This window comes from Chroicocephalus ridibundus, chromosome 2, assembly GCF_963924245.1.
Source record: "Chroicocephalus ridibundus chromosome 2, bChrRid1.1, whole genome shotgun sequence".
Taxonomy (NCBI): Eukaryota; Metazoa; Chordata; class Aves; order Charadriiformes; family Laridae; genus Chroicocephalus; species Chroicocephalus ridibundus.
In genome coordinates, this window is record NC_086285.1 from 129,163,822 (window position 1) to 129,189,310 (window position 25,489).

Here is a 25,489-nt window from a genome sequence, read left to right on the forward strand (position 1 = left end):
TGGAAGCGGTTTGGCGGTGATTTGATAAAAGGCGGTGTGTGGGGAGCCGGGGGGGTGGGGGGTGCGCGCAGGCCGCGGCCGCGCAGGTGGCGGGAGCGGCCGGGCGCTGATTGAGGGAAGCAGATGGCTGCAGTCGGTGGCCGCCCGCCAGCCGAGCAGGTGCGGGTCACGTGGGCCGCGGGTTGCCCGGGCGACGCCAGCGCTCTCGGCGCGCGGATGAAAGGCGATGAGGGGGCCCCCGCCTCGGCGGCGGCTTTTGTCCCATTGGTGGCAGCTAGAGCGGAAACAAACGGGCGGGCGGGGGAGCCGCCGCCCCCGCCCGCCGCCTCTCCTCAGGGCTCGGGCTCATCATGTCCGGCGGTGGCGAAAGCGGCCCGTCCCCGCTCCCCGACGCCTCCTCCACCCCGTCGGGGGGGATTCTTACAACGCTCCCTCGGCGGGCCCGATGCGCCGATGGCGCTTAAAAGCTGATGGCGCTTCAAAGCTGGGATTCGTTTGAGGCGCTGCAAGGGTTGTGAGGGGAAAACAAACCCCAAGCAGCACCCCCAGAACGAAATTAAAACATCGAGGGTGCAAAAGCCGTGTAAAAGTGGTGGGCGTCACATTTGGTGACCTGTACTCGCCGTTTGTCGGGTACCAGCATGTAACTCTGTGCTGCTCTTCGATGTCTCAGCAACGTCCACAGCCAGCCTGTCAAATCGGTAACAGGCCTGGGGGGAAGTTGGCCACAGAGGGGGGGAAAAACACTAGCAAAAACCCATGCGATACTCAAAGGCTAAATGTGCTTAAAGTTACCACTCAAAGGCTAAATAAGCTTAAAGTTACTAACTTTTACCACCAATTCTTCTTTGTTGCCATTTAAATATTTCACCCACACGATGCTAAAGATGGTCTCAGTGCGTGATTTGGTGACAATGCATTTAAAGCTGGATTTTGATATGTGTGTCCTCACCCATTTCCAGGCCTCTGAGTGCTGTTGGGGAGATGTGATCCCAGCTCCTCAGGTGGTGACCGTTTTCATGCGAGAGGAAACAATCCCCAAAACCTTTCTCTACCATCACTGGATATAGCTTTCTATTGTTGTCTAAATGCTGAGATACCAGCTGAGTAGGTTTTCCCCCCATACAAGCTGCGGTTGCAGGCATTGAGGCTGTATGGCTGCCCTCAGAGCTGACACAAAAGTGCCTTTCCTGCTTGGAAATAGCAGGGCTGGTAGAAGAAAATTAAATTTCTCATTCGGTCTTTTGTTTTGGTAACGCTTCCTCTGGTTCTGCTTACCTGGTCCACACAGTTAATATCAAGACAAGTGTACGTGTAATCCTGTTTCTCTTCACATGTGTCAGATTGCCCAAACACAGCTTTCAGAAAGTGCAGATTTTGAAGAAAGCAGCTCTTCCTTTCCAATCTCATTTTTAGTTCCCTGTAGAATGCACGTTCAGTGTCACTGTCTAAGATTTTGAAGGAGAGAAGCAAGGTGTTTGTTGTTAAGGAAAGGGAAATGTGTAGCGGTGGCCCGTGCATCATTGATTTTACAGTGAAGTTTAAATACTTTGATAAGGAAGGCAGTTGAAAATAATGAAATCACTGAAAATAAACATCTCACAGATTAACTATTTTGTCAAGCACTTTTTGCTTACATTTTTGTACAAATATTGATTAAAAATACCTCTGTTTCAGTAACAAGAAAACAGATTCAGAAAATAGTGCTGCGAAGAAAAAGGTTAACAAGGGAAAGGAAGGTTCTGAAAATTCCGATTTGGAAAAAACTCCGCCACCATCACCTCATCCTGAAGATGAAGATGACCCAGGGGTTCAGGTAATGCTATCTTTCAAGTTCAGTGTAGCCTTTGGCAATTTAGATGCGTAACGCAGTAGTTCTCACAGTCTTTCTTATAGACACACAGGTATTTGAGTATTTTCTGTGTTGTTTAGAATGACATACCAAGAAGGTGAGAACTGGAAATTGCCATGGTGAACACTTTACTAAAGCAAGTATTCCTCATCATAATTTTGTTTTACAGTCTTGTTACCTGCAGACGTGTATGGTGCTGCTGAGTTTTCACCTGTTCTTTTCCATCACTGTTGCAGTTATGGTGCTGAATTTTCTGCTCTGTGTACTTAATGTACTATTATGAGGTCTTGCTTACAAGCCTTGTGTTTCTACTTGCATTGGCTTTCAAACCTTCTGAAATCAAGAATAAGACGTGACAAAGCAGGATGTCAGAAATGTGCATGGCAGGGACTTGTAACCACGCTGCTTTAATGGATGAAGGGCCTTTTTGTAGGGCTGCCAGTCATTGACTAACATTAGTAATTTCTCTTGACCACTGTGCACCTATCGCTTTCTGTCCAAACTTTATTTCATGTAAAAAAAAAATCTGAAAATAGAAATAGTGTGCATGACAACTTTTGTGTGCTTTGTCATTAGTCATGTTAAGAAGTGGTCAGCTCCTGGCTTGCTTCTGCTGGCAGTGGTCAGAGTGGGCATTAAAAATAAGAATTCCCTCATGAAGAGGTAGAGGCAAATTGCAATGGAGAAAGTGTGAAACTCCTAAATAGTCATGCTGGTATTACTGAAATCCATTGCATTGGTCTGTTGTGTATCCGGTTGTGGATGTGTTGCTTCTAGTTATGAGAGATGTTGGGAGTAGTGATCGCTTGAGAATGGTCAGATTGGCCTGGTGAGAAGTTTGGCCAACAGCAGTGTCCTAACACAAACTGGATTATGCCTTTTGTCTTAATATTTTCCAGAAAGATGTAAAGTATAAGGTAATGTGAGCAATCTAGTATATTCTAGCATCAACAAAAAAGAGTGTTATTTCTGATTTGTGCAAGCCATGTATTCTGAATTAGAAAAGTTTAGATACACCATGCAAATGTTAAAATGTTTGAAGAACAAGTTTTCTGTCCTGTGCCACAAGTCTCTCTCCACCTGATCAATGGCACTGACAAAAGATGTAGCAGAAGCTTAGGGAGCTGATAGGTTTTTTTGGAGTTAACTTGCAGATGATTATATACTGTTTACAATTCAATATATGTGCGTGTTTTGCTTTTTTCAGTTTAGTGGGACAAAACTTTCTCTTTGTGAAACTCAATTGGGTGATAAACTTTACATTTGAAATACTTTTTGTAAACACAAGTGTTAGGGTATTTGCATCACTTCTTAATTAAATGTAATATAGTATTTCAGGTAATTTTTGTTTTCTTAATACTTTCTCGCACTGTGCGTGTTATACTGTACCCGCACTTCTTTGCGTAAACTTAGGGAAGGGTTACAACCATATACTCTAGGACAGATAGAATTTAATAAACTTGTTATGCATTTCCCAACTGAGATTGATATTATGCAGTTGTCTAAACCACTGTTGCATTCTTTGTGTTAAATACTGAGTCTTCTGTAACAATATTATCTAGTAACGCACAAAGTGACGCATTGTTGTCTTTAAAGAGGAGAAATGCTTATTTCTGTGTGTTATCATACAGATTTTTTATATTCCATTATCAAGCCTAGTCAGTTAATGAGTAAAAGATAATCTGATGCAGGTAAATGTATACGCAGTTTCTGACAACAATGCATAACAATTGCAAAGCTTCGTGTGGCCGTTAGAGGAAACAGGAAGCTAACCAAGTCAATAAAAATCAAATAGAGGATTACCATTACATTTTAGGCGTCTTTTCTATTAGGGAAATCAAAGAAGAGATTTTTGGCACCAAAAATAATGGTAAGACTTAACTATTGAGGCAAAAGAAAATTTATACTCTCCCATCAGTGATTATGGAAATGAGGGTGCAAATTTGCCAAGTGATACCTATTTTCAAGTATAAAAATATTACAGTTTTGTGGGAACTCCCATAAGTTACTATGTTAAAGGTAGATGCTACATCACCATTGTTTATAAGGGTGATGTAAACTTAACCTTTGCTCAAAAATTTAATTTTCAGTTAAAGAATTTGTAATTTTGTGAAGTGTGTCAGATATTTGTGCTTTAAAAAGTATGATTAACTATCTAAATGTAAATATTTGACTTCTCTATGTACATTGAGAGACCTGGGTGCATAGATCTGTTAAACAAGCTACAAAAGTATTTGCATGTACTGATGAAGACGTATATTAAACTGAGAAAGATGTAAAAATAAGTATATCAATTCATAAATATGTTTTTTTTAACAGTTGATATTCAACAACCTTTTCTTTCCTTCATGTATACATCAGTCCAGTGAGATATTTAATGCTCAGTTGACAGTTTCCTTCAACAGCATATGCTTTCAGCTTTTCAAAATATATAACCTGATGCAGATTATCTGGGAATTTGAATTTTGTTGGTGCAGAAAATGGTGTCTGGCTCTGAGCATCAGGTTTCAAATTCTGTCAAATGCATGCTTGTGTATTTTACAGATTGCTTTCTGCAGCTTCTCTGAAGCTCTCTCATCCTGGAGACGAGGGTATGGGGACGCAGAAACCATGTTTTCAATTTGGGGTGGTTCAAGTTTTTCATACTCCTCTATTAGTTTGGAGTCTTTCCCCATGCTGTGCTGCAGGATGTCTTTCTGAACAGTGCTGGGTCAGTGGAGTGAGGAAATCGTATTTCACTGTATTTTCCCTACAAGATAATCTGGGTACGACTGGGCGGATGGGGAGCGCAAGAAAGTGTGTTGTCACTGCTTAGCAACACTGTGGGCCATGCTGTGGAAAGGTGGTGTTTGGTTCCTGCGTTGGCCATCTGTCAAAGTTTGTCAAAGTGAATTGAGAGGTGCAACTTTTTGGTTTTTAATTGCTTTCTGAGAGACGCTTTCTAATTTTCTAACGAGGTTTTAGTAATGCTAAAAAATTAAAAAATAAAACACCACTTTCCAACTCAGAACAAGCATGGAATGAATATTTTTAATTTTTTTTAAATTTTATTTATTTATTTCCTTATTTTTGTTACAAAATCCACGAGCAGCTAACAGGCAAGAATTTAGATTAGTAGTGTCTTGATTCCACTATTTATGCCAGGGTGCTGTAAAAATAACAGCATTCACTACACACTAGTGTATTTGAGAAACACAAAGAAGTTTTCTCAGTTATTCTGCTGCTTACCGGTTTTGTTTCTTATGAAAAATATCAATTCTTTCTATTTAGAAGCGACGCTCCAGCAGGCAGGTGAAGAGGAAGCGTTATACAGAAGACCTGGAGTTCAAGATTTCAGATGAGGAGGCTGATGATGCTGATGCTGCTGGAAGAGACTCTCCTTCAAATACTTCTCAGTCAGAGCAACAGGTCAGATGTGAACAGACTGGAAAAGTGGCTGTAACTGCAACATTCAAAGTTCAAATATGGGCCCTTTTTCTGATTTATATTCATCCATGTTTGGCACAAGGCATTAGCTTTTTACCTTCTTTTATATATATATATATAAAAAAATATTAATTCATGAGTTTGTTTACAAGCTGATGGTATGCAATTTGACACAGTTCTTTGAAATTAATGGTCTCTACCTGAAAGGAAACCTCAACTGGACTGCTAGGAGTCTTGAATTTACTTCTGTGAATTCAGTGGTCTGGCTTCTGTGACTTTAATAAACCACTCAAGCTTGTCCCCTGCTGCTAGGCACCATAAGAACCCCTTTATGAAATTACTGCCTTGTAGTACCCAGCAGGGTACGCTTTATTCTCTGCGCAATGTAAATGATGGATAAAATAGTTTGAATAAGATGAGGGGTAATAATGTAGGAATGACTGTTGTAACAATCTCATTGTTTTGTAGTGCTTTTTCAAAGAACTACTTCACTTAACTAACTGATGACCTACTGGAGAATATATACATGTTCTTTGGTATTTCATTTGGCAATTTGTTAAGCCCTGTGAAATATTGTATGTGATCTCCATTGTTAATTGTGTCTTATCAGAAGGAGAATTTGGTAGGTTTGCCTGCAGTTGTAATAGTGAATTAATGTAATAGAGAATCGCAGGCAATTTTGATAGCTAGCATGTGGACATTTACACAGCCAACTAGAGTTTTTGAACATCTTCTGATATTTAGACTGTACGATCCTGAAAGCATGTGTTGTTTTAGGAGAGGTGAACTGCCTGTGTGGTTATATCTGTGTATCTGTGCATGTCAGCCTTACTGAGAGAGCTAGAGTTGCGTTAGCTCTTAAAAATGTTTTTAAACAAGTATCCTTCGGTCCTTTATTGTGGTATTAAATCTGTCTAAATCCTCTCAGTTCTCATGCTAGGGGGAAAAAGTCCTCCTATGTATTAAACTCCTGTTGCAAAAAAAATTATTTGAAGTTTTTCTAATGAAGGAAGTCTTTAAGAAACAAAGGTGCACTCCCGTAACTCTTGTATGGTATTTATGATGTAGGAATCTGCTGATGCTGAAGGTCCTGTTGTGGAGAAAATCATGAGTAGCCGTTCAGTCAAGAAAAAGGTAAAATGAAACAAAACCCCTTCCCCCCGCTAATTTTAAACAGGCTAAGCATATTTCTGCTGACGCCCCTATTAAGTTCTTAAAATACCTCAGATATTCTAATTTCAAAAACTGTTCTATTGAATAGAGGATGTTCCCTGGAAGTGTCTTTAGATGGTATTTAACATGCTTTTGGATAGACATACACAAAACAGATAAGTTGTTTAGTCTTCTACTCTTCTCTTGCATTTTTTCAGATGAGAATTTTGATTTTTGCAAATATATATACCTGGGTGAAATCTGTGATGCGCTTCTTCAGAGGGTGTTTCTTGGGAGTTAGAGGAATGAGAGAACTCTCCTGTATCTTAAGTTTTTGCCTTTTCTAGTAAAGAAAAATCCTTGCCCGTAATTTTTGCATCTTTTGATAGTGGTTGTGCTTAGCAGCTAAACAACTTTACATGCCATCAAGAATGTTACATACGCAGGTGGCTATTATCTTCCTTGTCACTAAGATGGTGAAAAAACACTCTCTTTAGTTAAGTGTGGTTCTCTTAATGCTGCCCTGGCTGCTAGTTACGTTCTTACTTTGTTTACAGATTCTTCTAATCTACTTCACAACTTGATTGGCCTCTGCACTTCCAAACTATTAAACTCTGAGTAGGAAGTAGAAAAGAACTTGTTCCAGAAAGGGGATTATTATATTTTATAAGCTCTTTTGCGTAGGTAATTCTCTGACTTGTACTGCGGTCGGGCAGAAAACTGACTGATTAATATAGATATGGGAGTCACATTGATCGTAGTTAACCAGAAATACTACTTTTCCTCAAAGTGTTAATTTTCAAATTGGAGGATGGAAAGTTGCCTTTATTCATGGATTTATTTTTTATGTTGTGGCTTTTGTTTGGGGGTAGGAGGATATTTTCTTTTTTATTTTTTAATTTTATTACTACTGCCGTAACATCATTAACAGCTTTGTAAACCTAAATTCATGCAATGTAGTGACTAGCTGTGACTGAATTTGACCTGTTTCTGCAGCTTTCATAGCAGCAAACCTCTAGGGCTTTTTTTGAAGTCTAAAGCTATATTATGTATTTTAAACCATAGGTTTATTTTTCAAATAAACTTCATGTAATATAAACTCAGTAATTAGTTGTCCTGATGGTCTGCTAGGCAGGAGAGGAGCATGTGGGCTTTTCATAAATGTCTTTACATTGGAAGCTGTTTTTCACCAATTATTCTTCTCTTCTTCCTCCCCCCTGCAAACAAAGGTGTGATTACTCATGGGGAGTGTGTATTTTGCTGCAGTTTGTGGGAAGTGGTTGGTCTGCTGCCTACATGTCTTTGATTGCAAGCTCTGCTGGAGGCAAGCTCTATTTTGAGCTCTTTCTTTAATGTTTTTTATGGATTGTATTTGCAGGTTTGAGGGGTGTCTCTTCTTTCCCTGCTCTTCTCCCCAACCGTCCTCTCCAAAATCCAAAAAAAAAATGGATTTCAGGATGTTAATATTTAACATCTAAAGTATCCAACTGTGCTTTTATTAAAGGTCTTTTACACTCTCACTAACGTCATCAAAACCCCGGTTGTTAGATTACTAATCAAAGTAAAATCGCTGCGATCAGGACCACTGCATAAAATAAACATGAGGAAAGGCTTCACTAGGAAACCTTTCAGTGGATTAGGTTGTAACAGAGGTGTTGCGTTCAAGTAAAGGACATTAGATAATGAATACGCTTTTGGAACAGTGTTCTTATAAAGTTATGCTGGTTTTCTCAAAAATAACCTTAGTCTAGTTTTGGAGCTACCAGATACGGTGCAGCACTGTACTTGTAAGCATTTTTGAAATGTACAGAATAAAAGGTAGAAATTACTTTAGTTCATGCTTGAAGTATAAAAGACACTGTTTTTCCCTGTTGTTCTTAACACGTAATTTTAAATTCTGTTGAATACTCTTCCATCTTACAGAAAGTGTTAAGTACATGTATCAGTCTCTTTTCAAACCATCACAGTCCTGACGTCTTCAGTTTGCACATGGAAAACTTAAATTTTTCTAATTATTTTCTTGGCCAGCTTCAGTCCCTTTGAATTTCTGCTCCTTAACTTTGAAAAGGAATGACTAGATCTAAATATGCTATTCAGCACAAATAGCGGATAATATGGAAAGATGTGTAGTCTGTAAAACATTATACCTGCATGTTATACGTATGAATTTCTTTTTCTGCCTACTAGTACACAGTGAGAATTAGATCTGACTGAACTGTGTACGAATGTCTATACCTGTTCCACAAACTGATTAGTTTACAATCTGGTGCTATCAGTTGAGGTGATTGTTTTTTATGTGTCGCTTTGCATCTGTTATTAATGTGCTCTGCTCTTTCTCTAGCAGTTTATGTTTTTTGTTACGGTTTCAGGGTTTTTTTGTTTGTTTTTTAAGCTCTTGTCTCTACACCCGAGTAGCTTGCTCAAATAACTTTTGCATTAGCAGGTATTACTGTATCACTTCTGTGGCAATGGCAGTGCAAGATTGTGTTCTCTTAAGTATTTGCTTGAAGGAAGGGATCATTTATTTCTTCAATTATCTGCAGAGACTGTGGATCAGATTGTCAATTATGGGTGCACCTGGGCAATGATAATTTGAAGTGTCCTGCGTTGCCCAAGTCTGCCATGTGCTATTTTAAGATGTCTGCATAATCATTTTTGGGAGAATTTTGCATAAATGTTCTATCTCACCTTTTTACCTGGTTAATGAAAATGTACATGTAGTGGGGGATCAGTGACGTCAAAGGCATAAGCTTCTGTCTCATATATCCTAAACTAATGTGGTGTTAAACCCTACTTGAGTGCTGGTGATTGTAACTTGATGAGAAATATTTTTTTTGGCTATAAGCATGGATGCTGGAGAGTAAGATTTTTAAAAGATTGCCTGCCCACCCACCCCACCCCCCGCCCCCTCACCCCCCCCCCCAAAAAAAAAAGTTTATTTATTTAGGTGAATCTCTGATGCATGCTCATAAGACATATAATAACATAGACCAGTTAGTACGTATTAGACAATACAAAAGGACATTTTACTCAAGAGAGTTACAGGATTTATCAAGTTTTACATCGTAAATTATTGTTATTAAGTTGGCAGTTGACAGAAAATATACTTGCCTGAAATGCTGTTGAGGGAAGTTAAATTGGCTAATATGAAACCTTTATATAAAGGTGTTTAACCATATTGTCGTTGTAAGATTGATGTATCTCTCAGGATTTGGAACTAATAAAAAAGACTTGGCTGTAGCACGTTTCAGAAAATAAAAAAAAAAGTTTTAAAATTAGGGATGACTTCTTAAAGACCTATTTTTGCCTCAGGGTAGGGAATAGATTCAGATAATGGGATCTAAATTTTTCAATACTTTTTTTAATACAGTATTGACCTCTAAATATGAATATCTTCTTGAGAAATACTCCCTTTTAAACTTTTTGTTTAAAATAGAAGATCTTGATGGTGTTAAAATTCCTTCCTTTGACAATGTCTTTGTAAGTGATGGAGAAGCTTCTTCCCCGAGTTTAGTGTTAGGGGATAGTTTATCTTCAACAGAGGATTCAAGAAGATCACGAAGTAGCACCAGGAATACTTTATCTTCTTCCATTTCTTCAGGGAGAACTAAGTGGAAGCTGGTGTTGCTTCTCTCCAGAAAGGAACACAAGCAGACTGTACTGGAGTGATACGAATGCTAAAATGATAAAATCCCTTGCTAGTCTGGAAGAGAAGGAATAATATGGAAATCAGGGATTAGGAATGCATTGATATTTTCTTTACTGTGCTAGAACAGAGTTTAATGCAGTTGATACTGTTATTCTTTAATTGCACTGCTATGGAAGCAATGTCTAGCCAGCAACTTTTCTTTTGAGAGAGAATTTGGAAGATGACCATTCACCCTCTAACTTTAGAGTAGTCTCTCCTTTATATTTTTTCCTCTCTTTTTATTTATATATATATATATGTGTGTGTGTGTGTGTGTTTGTGTGTGTATGTAAAAATGATGGAGGATGTTGATTTATACAGGAGTCAACGGTTTTGTCTGTTTAGTGCTACATACAATATTTATTACAAATGGTGCTGTTCCTGATGAAGTATGTAGAACAGAAAATCCTCTTCTATTCAAAATTGTTCCAAAGTTCATTAGTAAACACAAACTGTTAATGTTGTGACATAAACTGAATTCTAAGCGTGTGCCTGGTGCACTGTCCTTAGTTTGTCCTATGGTTGGGTTCAGGAGTAATTCAACAAAGTATTACATGCCATATGTTATGCAATACTTTGGCACTAGGGATGAGTTAAGGGTAGTCTCAACCTTTAGCACTGAATGCCCTTGGTTTTGCTCGTTTATATCACTACTTTAACCTTGCTTTAAATGTAGTTTTTGGGTGTTAATTTAATTTGGCTGCTCTGTATGTGAGACATCTTGCCTGAGTGAATTTAATTGCACCATTGAGTAAAACTAAAGCCATGAACACTGATGCACTAAAATTCTAGCAGAGGTATAAGGTTTAGTTTTATATGGCTCCTTGTTTGGAGTTATTAACTATATGGAGGAATAAACCCCCTTTAAAACTCTTTTTTAAAACATTACAAAACCCACAATGTAAAGTTGCCATGAGCCAGCCAAAAATAATACATATGGCATTCAGGAGTGCAGTTGCTAATTGGCTGCTGCCTGAGAAAATGGTACACTTGGCTTCTACTTAACACTGTGGGTTTGGCAGAAAGCCAGATTTGGGGTGAGGTTGTGAATGAAGCTGCATGTGGTTAGGGAGGAGTTCAAATGATTCATGTCTTGGAAATTGTAGTAAGCAGTGGAGTATGTACTTGGGTAATCTGCTGGAGGAAACTCCTCACCCATGTCCTCCCCCCACTAACGCTTTCCTACACCTTCGCTTGTCTGTCCTACGTGGGGACCGTATTCTGTATTTCGGTTAGTTTTAATCATTAACTAAATTGGGCTGTTAGTGGTTTAATTCACATTTCAACAATTCTTTTCTTATAGATGGAGAATGGAGAGGAAGTAGAAATAGAGGAATTCTATGTAAAGTACAAAAACTTGTAAGTAAAATTAGAGGTTTGATTACTACCTTTAAGTTCATGTAATTTCCAAATAGTTTTTAAAAGCTGGTTTTGTGAATGATATAACTGTTACTATACAACCTTAAACATTTCTAATGTTCAATCCAAAACAATGGCAAATAAATGGGGAAGTACCTTGCACTGATGGTTGTGGGTTTGATAGTGTCATCTTAATTTGTGTTCTCTCCAAAATGAAATTTGTAGGTTAAATTGCTCTGCTATTAAAAACTTTAAGGCTCATTATGCATGCAGATTCATGAGCACATACCTATGTAGCTGTGTAGATCTAACTGCAACCGCAGAGTAACATGCCTGCAAACTACTAAAAAATAACCTTAACATTGTTTCAGAAACAAGATTTGTGTTCAAAAACATGTTTAAGATAACAAACAAGATGGCTTCCAATATTCCAGTAGATAGCTCTCTCTCTATGAGAGATCTAATAGTGGTGAGAGCAGCATGTTGTTTCACTTCTGGCTCTGAAACTGCAGTGCAATCAGTATTTAAAAAAAGATACCTCACAGCTGGATAAGCTCATGTTTCTTTTAGAAAAATAGCATATCTTATTTAATTTTAGCAAATTTCCCATCTGAGAGAGAAATTCACTTAGAGTGAGTTTCTTGGCAGCTAACTGCAGGTAGTTGACTTCACTCAGTCTGCTGCTACCTTTGTACCTTTTGCACTGTATTGATTATTGCATGATGTGTAATAGCTTAATTATGCTTTGTTTAGTTTTATTACATTGGCATGTAGTTTTTGTGTTAACCATTCATGTCTTAGACTTCTTAGTAATCTTAACTTTCAGTAGACTCTAAATTTATAAAGTGGGACTAGTCATTTTGGCAGAGATGCTGTTCCTTAGTTTGTGTTTTCTTAAAGATGAATTATTACTGTGGAACTGCATTTACAAGGGTTTTTCTTTTCTTTCTATCAGTGTTAAAACTTCAGTTGATTTATGCGACTTTTAATTAGAATGCTGTTCTTGCAAAAACCAGCATGTAGCATGTTAGTATTTGAAATGTTTGCATGTTTTATTAACTTCTAAAAACCATACTGTTTGCTAGAATGTGGTGTTAGATAGTGACATCTATGCTAGATGTCTTGTATAGTAATTATGTTTTAAGTCTGCCCAATAAAAATCATCTTAGCTTCATGCCAAACACTAAATTTATGGGGTACGTATTTAAATTTTGTGTGAGAGTTCTTTTTATTTACTGACAAGTGTTTCCAGTAGTAAGTGAAATTACTTCTAATAAAGATGATTTGTTAATAACTTGTATGATGAAGAAGATCGTGTCCACTTTTCCAAGCATGTCACTACAATGTGCTGAAAGGATCTAGCTATACTAGTGGGATACATAGGAGTATGTAATGGAAGCATATTTTTGGGTGAAATTTTCTGTTTCATCTTCTAGTTCTTACCTTCATTGTCAGTGGGCATCTGTGGAAGAGCTGGACAAAGACAAGAGAATTCAGCAGAAGATTAAGCGGTTTAAGGCAAAACAGGTCCAGAACAAATTCCTTTCAGAAGTACGGTCTATTTGTTTCTTTCTCTTAGGTATTTGAGGAATATTCTTAGGTATTCTTGTTCTGTATACGAGCAGAAGATTCTGAACAACTGTGTGATATATCAGTAGCATGTATTGTATTATAAAAGTATAACCATGCTTGATCCAAGTCTTGCAAGTTTATGAAACCCAAGTCATCTATCTTGACTTTACACTTCTTACTGTAGTTTTGTTTTGTTTTTTTTTTCTTAAAGTTAGTTTTTGCATTGTAAGCATGACTCTTAGTGAATCGGTACTAGGTTTCTTTTCTCAGGAGCTGATTATGCCAGAAAAATGCATCACATTTTTCTGTGTTATGGACTGCTGCTCACTAGGGATTCTAAGCTTTTTATCATCAATTTAATTTCACTTAGAGCCATAAGCAGTAGTGTGGCAGGGGTCCTGTCAATAAAAGACCAGATCTGCTGATTTGTGTCTCTGAAAGCTTACCTTTCAGTAAAATGCTGTCTTTTGAGGAAAAAAACCCAAACAAACGGATTCATGTGCTGCTCTATTTATTTATTTTTATTTTTTTTTTACTATATAGTTCAAGCTAAACAAAACCTGTTGCAAATTAAGAACTTCCATAAAGTCAGTATGGGTTTCTCATTAAGTGTATCTGATTGACATATTTTGTTAAAATTTACAGGAATTGGGGGGGGAGGAGGACTCGATGTATTGTGCTTCTAGGAGTGTGTAGAACATCTATGAGCACGGTGTCAGAACATCCAAAATGCTTTGAGATGTTTATAAAATAGAGTGGCACCTATAAAGAATTAGCTGCATCATATAATACTAACACCTAAAGAACTAGATTAAATTAACTTTCAAGACTCCTGATATTTGATTTTTTTAAAGAAGCTAATAAATACATAATTTGGAATAACAGTCAGTACAGCGTATCGTGTTATTAAGGAGCAGCATTGTAAAATTTAACATCTGTTCTAAGTGAAGATGGCTGCAATTGCTGCTTTTTTAAATTATTTTTTTAAAAATCTGTTTCCAAGTGGGTCACAAGTTATTGTAAACACTTGGAATTTGTTCTTGTTTTAGAAAAAGCTATCAAAATGTACATAGTCTGTAGTGCTTTTGTCTGCCTTTTCTATTGGAGAGGATCTTAAAAGTATAAAATGAAACACAACACTTAAGTACGCAAGAGACTCCTGTAAGCTGTTGAAGGCATAAAAAAGAACACAATAGATTGTGATTTTTGGTGAAACTGTGTATGCATGCAGTGTTTTTTCTCTGTTTTTGAAATAATAATCTTTGAATCTTGCTTATAAAGCAGGTAGACAATTCCTGTAGTTAAAATAATCCAAAGGCACTTAGTGTACAAGGTTCTAATTTCTTTATTGCAAGCTGTAGTTTTCAAGAATGCTAAATGCATTGCATGCCATAAGCCTTTTCGATTGCTCATTAGTGAATTGTAATTTCACACTTCATTTAAAATATTCTTAAACATTCTCTCACAGTAAAAGGTTTCACACAGTAATTAAGAGGCCCAGTTAACAAAGTCTGAGAAGTCTGATTCCCTCACGGGGAATGATCTTGCTGAATTGTAGCATTTCAATTAACATGGTGAAGTTTGCCAAATATAAATTCTGTGTCACCGTGACCCAAAATATTATTCAATGGTGAAATATATAATAATTTTTCCTCTCAGGAAGGGCTAATAGAGATGTCTTTTATATTTTTGCCTCTCTCCTTGAACAGATTGATGATGAGCTTTTTAATCCAGATTATGTGGAAGTTGATCGAATCATGGATTTTTCACGTAGCACAGCTGATAATGGAGAGGTAAACAAAACTTTTAGTGCATTTGTAGTCATATAGACATTATTTGAAATGTGGATGTATTAAACACTTCAGAAGCTACTAGTGTATTAATAATATTGTAGAAATATGATGCCCATGCAGGTAATATGGAATTTAAATGAAAATTGAAAGAATCTTGGCTAAATGTCATAATGGTTTAGACATTATTTAGACTATCTGCTGCAGAAGAGGTCCTGAATTCACTGTCTCTTTAATGACTTGTTCTGCAGAACGAGATCACTTTGTCTTCCAGGAGACTCCTTTTGGTCCTGGGAGAACCGAGAGCTGCACTGACAGTGTCAGTGTTTCCATAAAGTTCTGTCAGTGAATGGTGGTGTTTGGGTTGCCTTCTGGGAAGTTTTTGATGACACTGGCAAGAAAAAACAGTTGACTGTTTAAATATGTGGTAAAGCATAGAAATTACAACAGTTGAAAAACAAATACAGTTTTACTTCACTAATGTTAAATTAAAATTTAGATTTCGGATGTAGTGTTGTGCTCATTTTGGTGGTAAGCCTGCATTCTCTGCCTTCTAATCTTACTTGGTTAGGTTGTCAAGGTGTCAGACTGCTTGTCCTTTTGGCTGATTCAGACATTCAGGTTTGGTAAAGCTTTTTGAATTGTATTTGCCTAGCCTGCAGATCTCCTCTTAGAAAAGGTTACACTTTTATTCTCTTTAAATTGTGATGTAACCCTATTTTTGTCTTAACAAAGCCTGTAACGCATTATCTGGTGAAATGGTGTTCGCTTCCTTATGAAGACAGCACTTGGGAGCTCAAGCAAGACATCGACCAAGCTAAGATCGAAGAATTTGAGAAACTGATGTCTAGGGAGCCAGAAATGGAGCGTGTGGTAAGAATTGGCTCCATATAGAGGATTTTATTTGAAAATAGTAAAGTAATGTGGTCTTTCAGAAACCACTAATGGGATTTGCTGTATTTGAAACAGGAGCGACCTCCTGCCGATGACTGGAAGAAATCGGAGAGTTCCAGGGAGTATAAAAACAATAACAAACTCAGGGAATACCAGTTGGAGGGAGTAAACTGGCTTCTTTTCAATTGGTACAACACGTACGTAAAATGTTGCTTACTGCTACATCCTACTTTGGAAAGGCTTTTATAGTTTATTTGAAACAATAACCTTTTAAAGTAACCTTCTAAAGCAAGGTTTTGGAATTATTTACGTGTCTCATTTTTTGCTGCAGGAGTCATATACAAACTAATTTTGAGTGGATAACGTGATGGTACCTAAAACATGCATATTTCAGCTAGACTCTTGTGGCAAATGCTTTTGTATTGTATGTGTGTTCATGCACACCCCTGCTACCCCTTCCTCCTCCATGTAAACTTGAGAGGTACATAAAATGGCTATATCCATGCTTATTGCATCACAAATCATAACATTATTTAAAATGCAAAAAGATTATGATGTCTTTTCAGTATAAACTTGCCATTCTAGAAATTTCTGTTTTGTTCAGTTCAGTTCCTTACTGATTTTCTGCATTTTAAATTAGGAACAAACCATTCAGACTGTTTTTATTATTGTTTTCAGGCGAAACTGCATTTTAGCAGATGAAATGGGGTTGGGAAAGACTATCCAGTCCATTACGTTTCTCTATGAGATATATTTGAAAGGAATCCATGGTCCTTTCTTGGTTATTGCACCGTTGTCTACAATTCCCAACTGGGAAAGGGAGTTCCGCACCTGGACAGAGTTGAATGTGGTTGTGTATCATGGGAGTCAAGCAAGCCGGCGGACCATTCAGTTGTATGAAATGTATTTCAAAGATCCACAGGTAAAAGCTATTCATGACTTGTTTTCCTCTTTTTTTGTATATGCTTTACTGTTGTTGATTAATCTAAGCACTGATTGGGTTTTTAGTACTGATATAGTAGGTTTTAGCTAATAGTGAAGGCATATGTATTAATAAAGAGAGAGCTTTTCGATAGTAGCCAAGAGATCAGCTGGAAATAGAGAGGGACCAAGAGTTACTTAGATGGTGCAACTCTCAGCAACTCTTACCATAGAATGGTTAGAGTTGGAAGGGACCTGAAAGATCATCTAGTTCCAACGCCCCTGTCATGAGCAGAGACACCTCCCACTAGACCAGGTTGCTCAAAGCCCCATCCAGCCTGGCCTTGAACACTTCCAGGGATGGGGCATCCATAACTTCTCTGGGCAACCTGTTCCAGTGCCTCACCACCCTCAGAGTAAAGAATTTCTTTCCAGTTGTTTCCTACAAGGTTTTCATTATTTTGTGTTCCTGAGGAGAGCTGGCAGAAAAGATTCTTAATGGAGAAGAAGCTACTTTAATTGGAACTAAGCTTAAAAAATCAATCTTTGCCTACCATTCCAGGAAAAGACCAGCTTGCAGGAATTAAACTTGTCGGTGCTTCTTTATCAAATTTTATAAGTCAGATATGTTTTGAATCCCTGTTACTGCACTCATGTTGAATAGTTCTTACAAGAGAATGAGATCAGGTACGGAAAAGATTGGGGGCAAAACCAGAAAATTATTTGGAAAGCTGAAGCTATAAAGAGCAACAGATCTCTACACTTAAATGCATGGCTTTGGTCAGAGTAAGTAAACAGGATTGGGGAAAAATAATGTGCATACATTGGATGTTATTGCAAAACAGCATAATCTTCCTCACTTAAGAGGAAAAAAAGAGCAGAAGTTCAACCTGATTTGATGTATTGTGGAGTATTATTTCCAGCCGAGCTTAAATAAGTGATAGTGGTGAATTCATATATTTAGATTTTCTGTAAAGCATTTGATTTTATGCCACTGGATATTTTGATTAATAAACTAGAATGATATAAAATCAATATGGCACACATTAAGTGGATTTAAAACCAGCTAACTGATATTTCTCGATGTAATTGTAAATGAGAAATGATTTGCATTTCCAGCGTAGTTCTTCAGGGATTGGTTCGTTTACATGAGCTATATAACACTTTTATCAATGACCTGAAAGAAAACATAAAATCATTACTGAGGAAGTTTTCAAATGACACAACGATGGGGAGAGTGGTAAATAATTAAGACAGTTCATGGATACAGAGTAAGCTGTGTTACTTAATAAATTGGATCCAAGATAACAATACTCGAAATAGTTAAATATAGGGCTATCTGTGGACAAGGAAGGGAGATGATTCTTACGGTAGGGAGAGTTTGGTTCTGGGAAGGCTGTAAGACAAACGCAGATCCCTTTTTTGTCATTACACACAACCAGTTAAACATGAGTTCATACTGTGAGACTGTGGTTAAAAGGGCTAGTGTAGTTCAAGTGTGTCGGAGGAAAGAAATCTTTATTAAAGAGCAGAAAAGTTACAGCATTCTCCTCTTTGTCAGTAGTTTAGGGGTAGTCCAGTTCTGCCTAGTTCTCGCTTTCTGTCCTCAAAGACTGTTGAAAAACCATAGTCCTTAGAGCAAAGCTATGAGGGTGGTTGTGAGATAGAAAATATGGTTTTACAGGGAAAGAACTGAGTAAAAACTGTTTTGGAGGTGATGACTGTGGCCCAACTTGACATGCCATAAGGGCAAACAGAAATAGGACCATGTACATAAATATAGTAGAAAAGCACGTACTAATTTGTAGTAGTTAGAAGTTGCATCTGTTTGGCCTAGGAAATAACCATTTTCTCAGCAATTTATCAAAGAAACTTTCAAATCAAAATCATATATGCTGTTGTTAAAGAATATTGATTTGAACAGTGGTTGCTATACTGAGGTCTAATGGTGTATAATCCCTACAATAATAATTACATTTAGCTGCTTAGCTAGATGCAAATGAACTGGAATTGATTTGTACTTTTTCTGGTTTTAAAATTATTTCTTATCAGAGATAGATATTTTGTATCAAATTTTAAAATGTGGGTTTATACAAATACTGTCTCTACTGAAGTATTTCCTGTGTTAAAAATCATGTATGTTTGTTTGTTATTTAAGTGGTGCTTGTTCTCAGCATGTTTTTCCCCTTAGGATGCAGCAATTATGTTGCATGAAACCTGAAGGAATGTCATCAGAAAAATCCCCACTTACTGTACAGATTCTTAGCATTATTTTGGCAATATCGTTTTACTGATCTAAAAGCAAGTAAAAGGATCTAAACTAAACTAAAAGGATGCAGGTGCAGAAAGTTTTGTTCCCTCTGTTGCCATATTCTTTAACTTGCTTCTTGTAATGACCATGGGAGTCATTTGACCCCATAGTGAGTAATGACAAAACACTCATGGCACAGAAAAATGAATCATTTTCTGCTAGCTTTGCTCCCTGAACTGGCTTAAGAGCAGCATCATACAATTGCCATGGTTGGGGATAAAAGAGAAATGGAGTGAACTTGTCCTTTCGGTGGCAGCTAGTTAGATGTGTCATGAAATCACCTTCTGTGTTCCATTCTGTGTAAGATTGTGTCAGCTGTGAAATGCATGGTAGAAAGTGAATTACAGGAAAAAAATCTGTTCATGTTCTGACAAAAAGGATCTCCATATAGTATTCAGTCTGGCATCCTCTAAAGTACCATCGGTGGGCACACGATGGGGGGTGAGAAGGGAAAGAAAGAAGGCAGGCTTTGGCAGTGTCATTTCTAGTCGCCTTACCAAACACATCAACCCAGACATTGGCATCTTTGGCTTTTTAGGTCTTAACATGAAAAGAGGCCTCTCAAGCTGAGCTGTTTCTCAAAAAGACAATTGAACGTTGAGAAGGTCTGAGCAGCTTTGAAGGGCAATAATAGGGGAAAACATGCATAAGAAGCACCTACCTCATGTATAGTAGCGTGATTTTCAGAGTCAACAGCAGTAACCGGAGTCAAGTTGTTGTGAAAAACCTACAGAGTAGTAAATAAAAAACTACATTTCTGCAGTAGCGTGACTTCAACACTAAGGACACCATGCTACCAGAGACTTTCCCCTAAAATCCCTTCCTGCTTTAGTGCTTGTGAGGGTCACATAGGGAAGCCTGTTACGAAGTTCTTGAGCAATATAACTGAAAGGTCCTTCTGGAGGTCTTCCCTGCTTGGAATATCAAATAAAGCAGTTTATTTTCTGTAGTACTCTACCTTTGAGTTTTGTTGTAAGATCAGGTAAACTGTATATGCCAAATAAAATTCATGACAGAGCCCTGCAGAAGAGTTGACTTGTTTGTGATGGAAATTTACTTTGCAGTGTAATGAGGACTAAAAAGAGAAGCTACCTGGCTCACCTGCAGAACAGAATGCCTTGTTCTTGGTTGATTTTTAACTCAAAATAATGCTGTTGATATTTAGTACGTTTTCTGGCTTATCTGGTTCATTCCTTTGGGGCTCAGTGGGTGTTGGCTTGAGAGTGTTTTCTTGTCTGCGTGGTTTTCTTCCCTGCTGAGAAGCTACTGAGCTACGAACGTGTCATCAGCGTAGCATTACCTCAGATTTCTGCAAAGAATGTTTAGCGTGCAGCATTTTAAGGCAGTATTTCACCAATAGGGACTCTTTCACTGAAGATGACATCAAATTCCATTTTATAAAGCGGCTGCGACTTAGTTTTCCAGATGCCTTCTGGCTATAATTAGTTAACATGCACGTTTCTTGCATCTGTTCGCTTGTTGCTCTAAGTGGAGTCTGAGGTTGGTGGGAAGAGATCATAATAATCTTTCGTGGTTCCCATAGGTGGAATGTGTATCTTTTTAGAAGTCCGCTTCTTGTACACATCTAATTGATCTTCTCAGTTTGTATCTGCTAAGAGGTAATACCCCAAAACATAACCAAACTTTTATATTCATATCTAATTGTTGTACTCAACCTCTGTTGCTTGAGCTACTTCCAGAAGAATTTCCCAAACAGAACAGGAAACTGCTACCTGTTAGGAAGATTGATGGAGCATCAAATCGAAGAACTTGTCTGAGTAAACGGATATGAAATTCCTGTGGTTCCAACATCAGAGAATTTCATTTGGATGCCACGCTGCAACAGGATAAATTGATTCCTTGTTGCCTAAGAATTCACCTGTGACAATGCTATAGGTCACTTTTCTGATATTTTTTACATTTAAATTTCTCAAATGTGACATTAATAGGATTACTTAGGATTTTTTCCCATACTTCCCCAAGCGTTGGAGGCCTGAAACTGTTGAACAACAACATCATTCACCTTTAAAACTCTTGGAGAGCTCTTGGAACTTTCTGTTTGATTTACTCCGGTGTTCTTCAGTACAGCATTTGACTGTCTTTCAAATAATGTGAGCTCTTGTGGCAAGACCGCTATGCATATTTTAATGTGAGATTTAGACAGTTGTAAATATGTAATCAAGGATCGGTCTTATGATTTTTGCTTCACCTGGATATGCTGCTTTATTTAGTGATAATTTTTGAAGAGCACTGCTTGCCATATAGTTGTGAGGTTGCTTGTGAAAGTGTTTTCCACCACTTTGAAAGAATCTCCTGGACTGCATTCTCGTATTTTCACAGTTATATCTGGCTCATTAAAAAGTTACAGCATTTCAATTTGCTGGCTAAGTTGCCCACTTGGTGTATTTTCGTCTGCTGTTTGTTAGGTTACAACTCTTTTCCTCCCTAAGAAGATAAATGTTTCTGGACTATGCTGTGAGAAAGCACTGTTGAGCAGGTCATTACTTCCTCTGAAATACTCCTGATGTGCATAGGCAGATTTAATGCTAAGTTCAGGATCTCAGGTTTCCACTCATTTTATTGAGTCAGTAGCCATTTCTGATTTCCACAGTTTGGAGAGGATTATATACAGGTCGCTTATGAAAGGATTCAGACTTGCACATGTTTGAAGGAAGAAATCATCACCTTAATGTAAAATATATGTTTCTCTTGAAATGTATTCAATATGCAACCTATGACATAGCCCTGCTTTGAGAACGTAGAGTGGTCTTAAATTTGTGTGAGGCCCATCCTTACAGACACAGTGTTTCCTGTGCAGACCCAGTGCCACTGGAGATAGCAAGTTAAATTTTTCTTTGAACAGCATTGGGAAGAAATATAGCATAATGTTAGAAAGATGTTAATTTCATGATCTTGAGTAAAGTTTGAAACAGAGTCTTAGTATCAGCTCTGAAAATAAGACCGTCAACTAACCAAATAAGTAGTGAATATGGTGCCAGACATGTTGAACTTTCCTTGACGCAAATTTACAAAAATATATATTTATATGCATATGTATGTGGGGATATACATTCTCCGTTTAAGAGTTCAGAAATTTGCTTCCTTTCAAAGCTGTGTACTAGAATTGTAGGTGTTTTGGGATACTTGATGTCCACCAGGAAAAATTTACAGTTTATTGGGAGCAAAATATTCTAATAGTCATAAAAATGAAGCCTTAATGTATTTCTGGCTTATTTGGATTTGGGAGGACCATCACATAACTTTGATTTAAAAGGAAAAAGAAAATTCTCTTGATAAAGTCTGAAAACCTTATTTGAATATTGCAGCAATACATTAATGCTTCAAGGCATTAGTATAATCCATATGAATTCTGACTGAAATACTCGTATAACAGCTTCGTAATGAATATGCAGTGATTCTGTGGGCCTTTTCACAGGATTAAAAACATACCTAGCATGAAGCCAGTAGTAAACTTGCATGTTTGTATTCCCTCATTGAGTCAGCAATAATGACTTCATTTACTTAAAATATCTTGCCTATTGTACTGTTCTGTATTTATAAAGGATGGATTTTGAAGATGAAACAAATATACTTCCTTTCTTTGCTAGGGAGTTTACTTTTAACTTTTGCTGTTCTTTCTAGGGTCGTGTGATAAAGGGGTCCTACAAGTTCCACGCCATTATCACAACATTTGAAATGATCTTGACTGACTGCCCGGAGCTGCGTAACATTCCATGGCGTTGCGTGGTCATTGATGAGGCCCACAGGCTGAAAAACAGGAACTGTAAGCTTTTGGAAGGACTCAAGATGATGGACCTGGTCAGTGTGTGCATCTTTCACATTTATGTCTTCTGTATTTCTATTATGGTTTCATCAAAAAGTAAAATGAAAGGTTTTTTTCTCAAGTAAAAGCATCAAGTGCTCAGAAGAATGAGGGAATGCAGCTAAGAAGGTTTTTAAAATACCTGGAAGCATATGCATACCTTGAATTTTGGAGTGCTGATGTTTCATAAATCTCTTCATGAATTTAGACCAAGAATTATGTGGATTCTATTAAAAGAACCAAGATGTTGTTGGCTTTCTCTCCTTTCATGTGACTTACTCTATAGTCACTTCTTCACATAGACCTTTATTTAAAGGTATATTATGATTAGGTGGCCAGATATGGGTGTGAGAGTTAAACTGCTCTGCACTAACGTCAGTTCTAATGTTAATCTGTTGTTTGGCCATAAGGAGCTTCTTTCAGACTGGCTAACAAAAGGAAAAGTGAGTTGATTTCTGATCCTTACATAAATATCTATTACACTAATACACACATAAGCACACAGAGAAAAATAAGATGATGGTTTTTAAAGATATTTACCATTTAAAAGGCAAAATTTTGGCTTTTTCTTTTGGCCTGAAGATTCTTTAAAAATGTGAGAGGAATGCAGTCATGCTAAGTTAATACCTGGAACTCAAAACCTCTTATTTCCGATAAGAATGAAGAGACATAAACATTAGCTTACACAAGCACTGGTGACCTGTAGGTCACTTGTAGTTTCTTTTTCACCTGTTTGTTAAACAGTACCTGTCTTGAAGGACTCTTGAGGCTTAACAAATTAAATTTTGTAAAAATGCTCTATACAACTTATTTTCCTTATTATGGCTGATATCAGAGAAAAGACAGGCTTATAGGCATGGCTATAGATGGAGATATGGGCCTTCTCACTTCAGTTCTTGTTCTACTACAAAATTCTTCTTTGACCTTGGACTAGTGCTTAACCGCTCTGGGCTCCTCCTCTAAAGCAGTATGCAACTTTTCCTCTTGTCTCTGCCAGTCTCATGTGCTCTGTTGTGTGTAGATGGAAAGCAGGACTCTGCTTCAGGTTTCCTATGTTAGAAGCTTACACCTACCTGGAAGAGATTCAAGTACTCAGATCTATTGGAGCTGTAGTAAATCGATGGATTTATACTGGAAGTGATGGGATAAGTTCAGCTGTTATTTTGCCATTGTATTGTATTTGTGCCATTGTTCATTGTATTTGTGAAAGAGCTGGAACGTTGTGGGTCAGTAAAATCTCTTCTTGTGTCTGGAGGACTTTTGAAGGTGCTTAATTACTGATGTATTTTTCTGGGCTATCGCTGAAGGAAGGTCAGAATACTACTTAGAAATGTTTTGAAAAGACCGATATGTTGGGGGAGGGGAGAAGAAGCAAAGATGAGAGATACATACGGGGGAAAGAAGAGAGAATGTTGTTGATTTCTCCATTGAAAATGAATTTAGATGGATTCCTAGGCAATTATTTCTTAACCTTTCAGGAACATAAAGTGCTGCTTACTGGAACGCCTTTGCAAAATACAGTAGAAGAGCTATTTAGCTTGCTTCACTTCTTGGAACCAGGTCGCTTCCCATCAGAAACCACATTCATGCAAGAATTTGGTGATCTGAAGACTGAAGAACAGGTAAACTTCTCCTGCACACTCACTTTTCTATTTAGATATTGTGAATTTATCCATTGTATTATATCTGAACTTCATTACTTGCTTTTACAAGTAGTACCTGTTTACTTTTTGAAAGACCACAGTAGTTGTATCTCTGTGTTTTTGTTTGTTTTCATTTTGTTGAAGTTTTTTTGCCTCTGACCAGAAGTCATTTTGCCTTATCATTGTTTTTTTTTATCCGTTGTCCAGTGGTCAAACAGAAATGGTAAAAGTTTCCGCTCATTAAAATGTGGTGTTTAAAAATGGGGGTGGGGTGTCTTGTGATAGTTGTTGGATGAAAATACTTCTAGAATTGCTTGTTTGCTCAAAGAGAATTAGCTCGTCAGTTGACATTCTTCCTTAAGTGTCAGTATCAGTGAGGGGACTGTCCTCATAACTTCTGTGGAGTTAACATCTGGGAGTTTTATCAGTGACTTCTGTGCAAACAGGAACATGTTTGAAACCTAGTTTAGCAAGAGGCAACCAAATGGAGGGAGGTTTTTTTGACTGACTCAGAAACAGATTTCTCCAGCTGTCCAATAGAAGAAATGATAAATCAATGTAAAATGAAAGACTCTGTGCGGCATGTTTTAGATCTAAAATGTGAAAGCTGCTGATGATATATAAAATCACAATTTCTGCTTGTATGTATGAAGATGTTTTAAAAAGTCAATAGGTAACAGTCCAATCACTGTTACATTAGGAGTTAACTGAAGCATGGCATCTTAATTTATGCATTTTAATTTGGCCCTATGATAATCTAATGTCTCGATTGCATGCATTTTTGTGTGCAACTTTGTTGATTTTGTCTGAAAATTCAATTTCTTATATTTCTCACTTTTGAGTGCTTGAATTTGTTAACTTTCTTTGAGAGCGACTCTCTCATAGGTAATAGCCTAACTTACAAAGCAGCTCTCCCACCAGCCCCTTACCTCCTAGAAAAATCATAGCGTATTCTGGGGAAATCCTAGGATATATTTCCACAGATTGTGCAGGCAGTTGCATGCCAGTTAGGCTGGACTCTGACCTGATTGGAAGTGAGCCAGCTCTGATCCAGGAGC

The 25,489-nt window shown here is 37.5% G+C and overlaps 1 protein-coding gene across 6 annotated transcripts in view; it reads left to right on the plus strand.

Annotated features, from left to right (window-relative positions):
* Window positions 1-25,489, plus strand: part of CHD7 (chromodomain helicase DNA binding protein 7) — a 133,677-nt gene that overhangs the window by 81,607 nt on the left and 26,581 nt on the right. For all 6 annotated transcript variants that reach the window (XM_063326925.1, XM_063326930.1, XM_063326931.1 and 3 more), the window contains 11 exons: window positions 1,678-1,816; window positions 5,123-5,260; window positions 6,347-6,412; window positions 11,422-11,477; window positions 12,914-13,028; window positions 14,759-14,842; window positions 15,575-15,712; window positions 15,809-15,930; window positions 16,412-16,655; window positions 22,608-22,784; window positions 24,267-24,410. In XM_063326925.1, coding sequence (XP_063182995.1) covers window positions 1,678-1,816; window positions 5,123-5,260; window positions 6,347-6,412; window positions 11,422-11,477; window positions 12,914-13,028; window positions 14,759-14,842; window positions 15,575-15,712; window positions 15,809-15,930; window positions 16,412-16,655; window positions 22,608-22,784; window positions 24,267-24,410 — 1,423 coding nt within the window. The remainder of the gene's footprint in view (window positions 1-1,677; window positions 1,817-5,122; window positions 5,261-6,346; window positions 6,413-11,421; window positions 11,478-12,913; window positions 13,029-14,758; window positions 14,843-15,574; window positions 15,713-15,808; window positions 15,931-16,411; window positions 16,656-22,607; window positions 22,785-24,266; window positions 24,411-25,489) is intronic.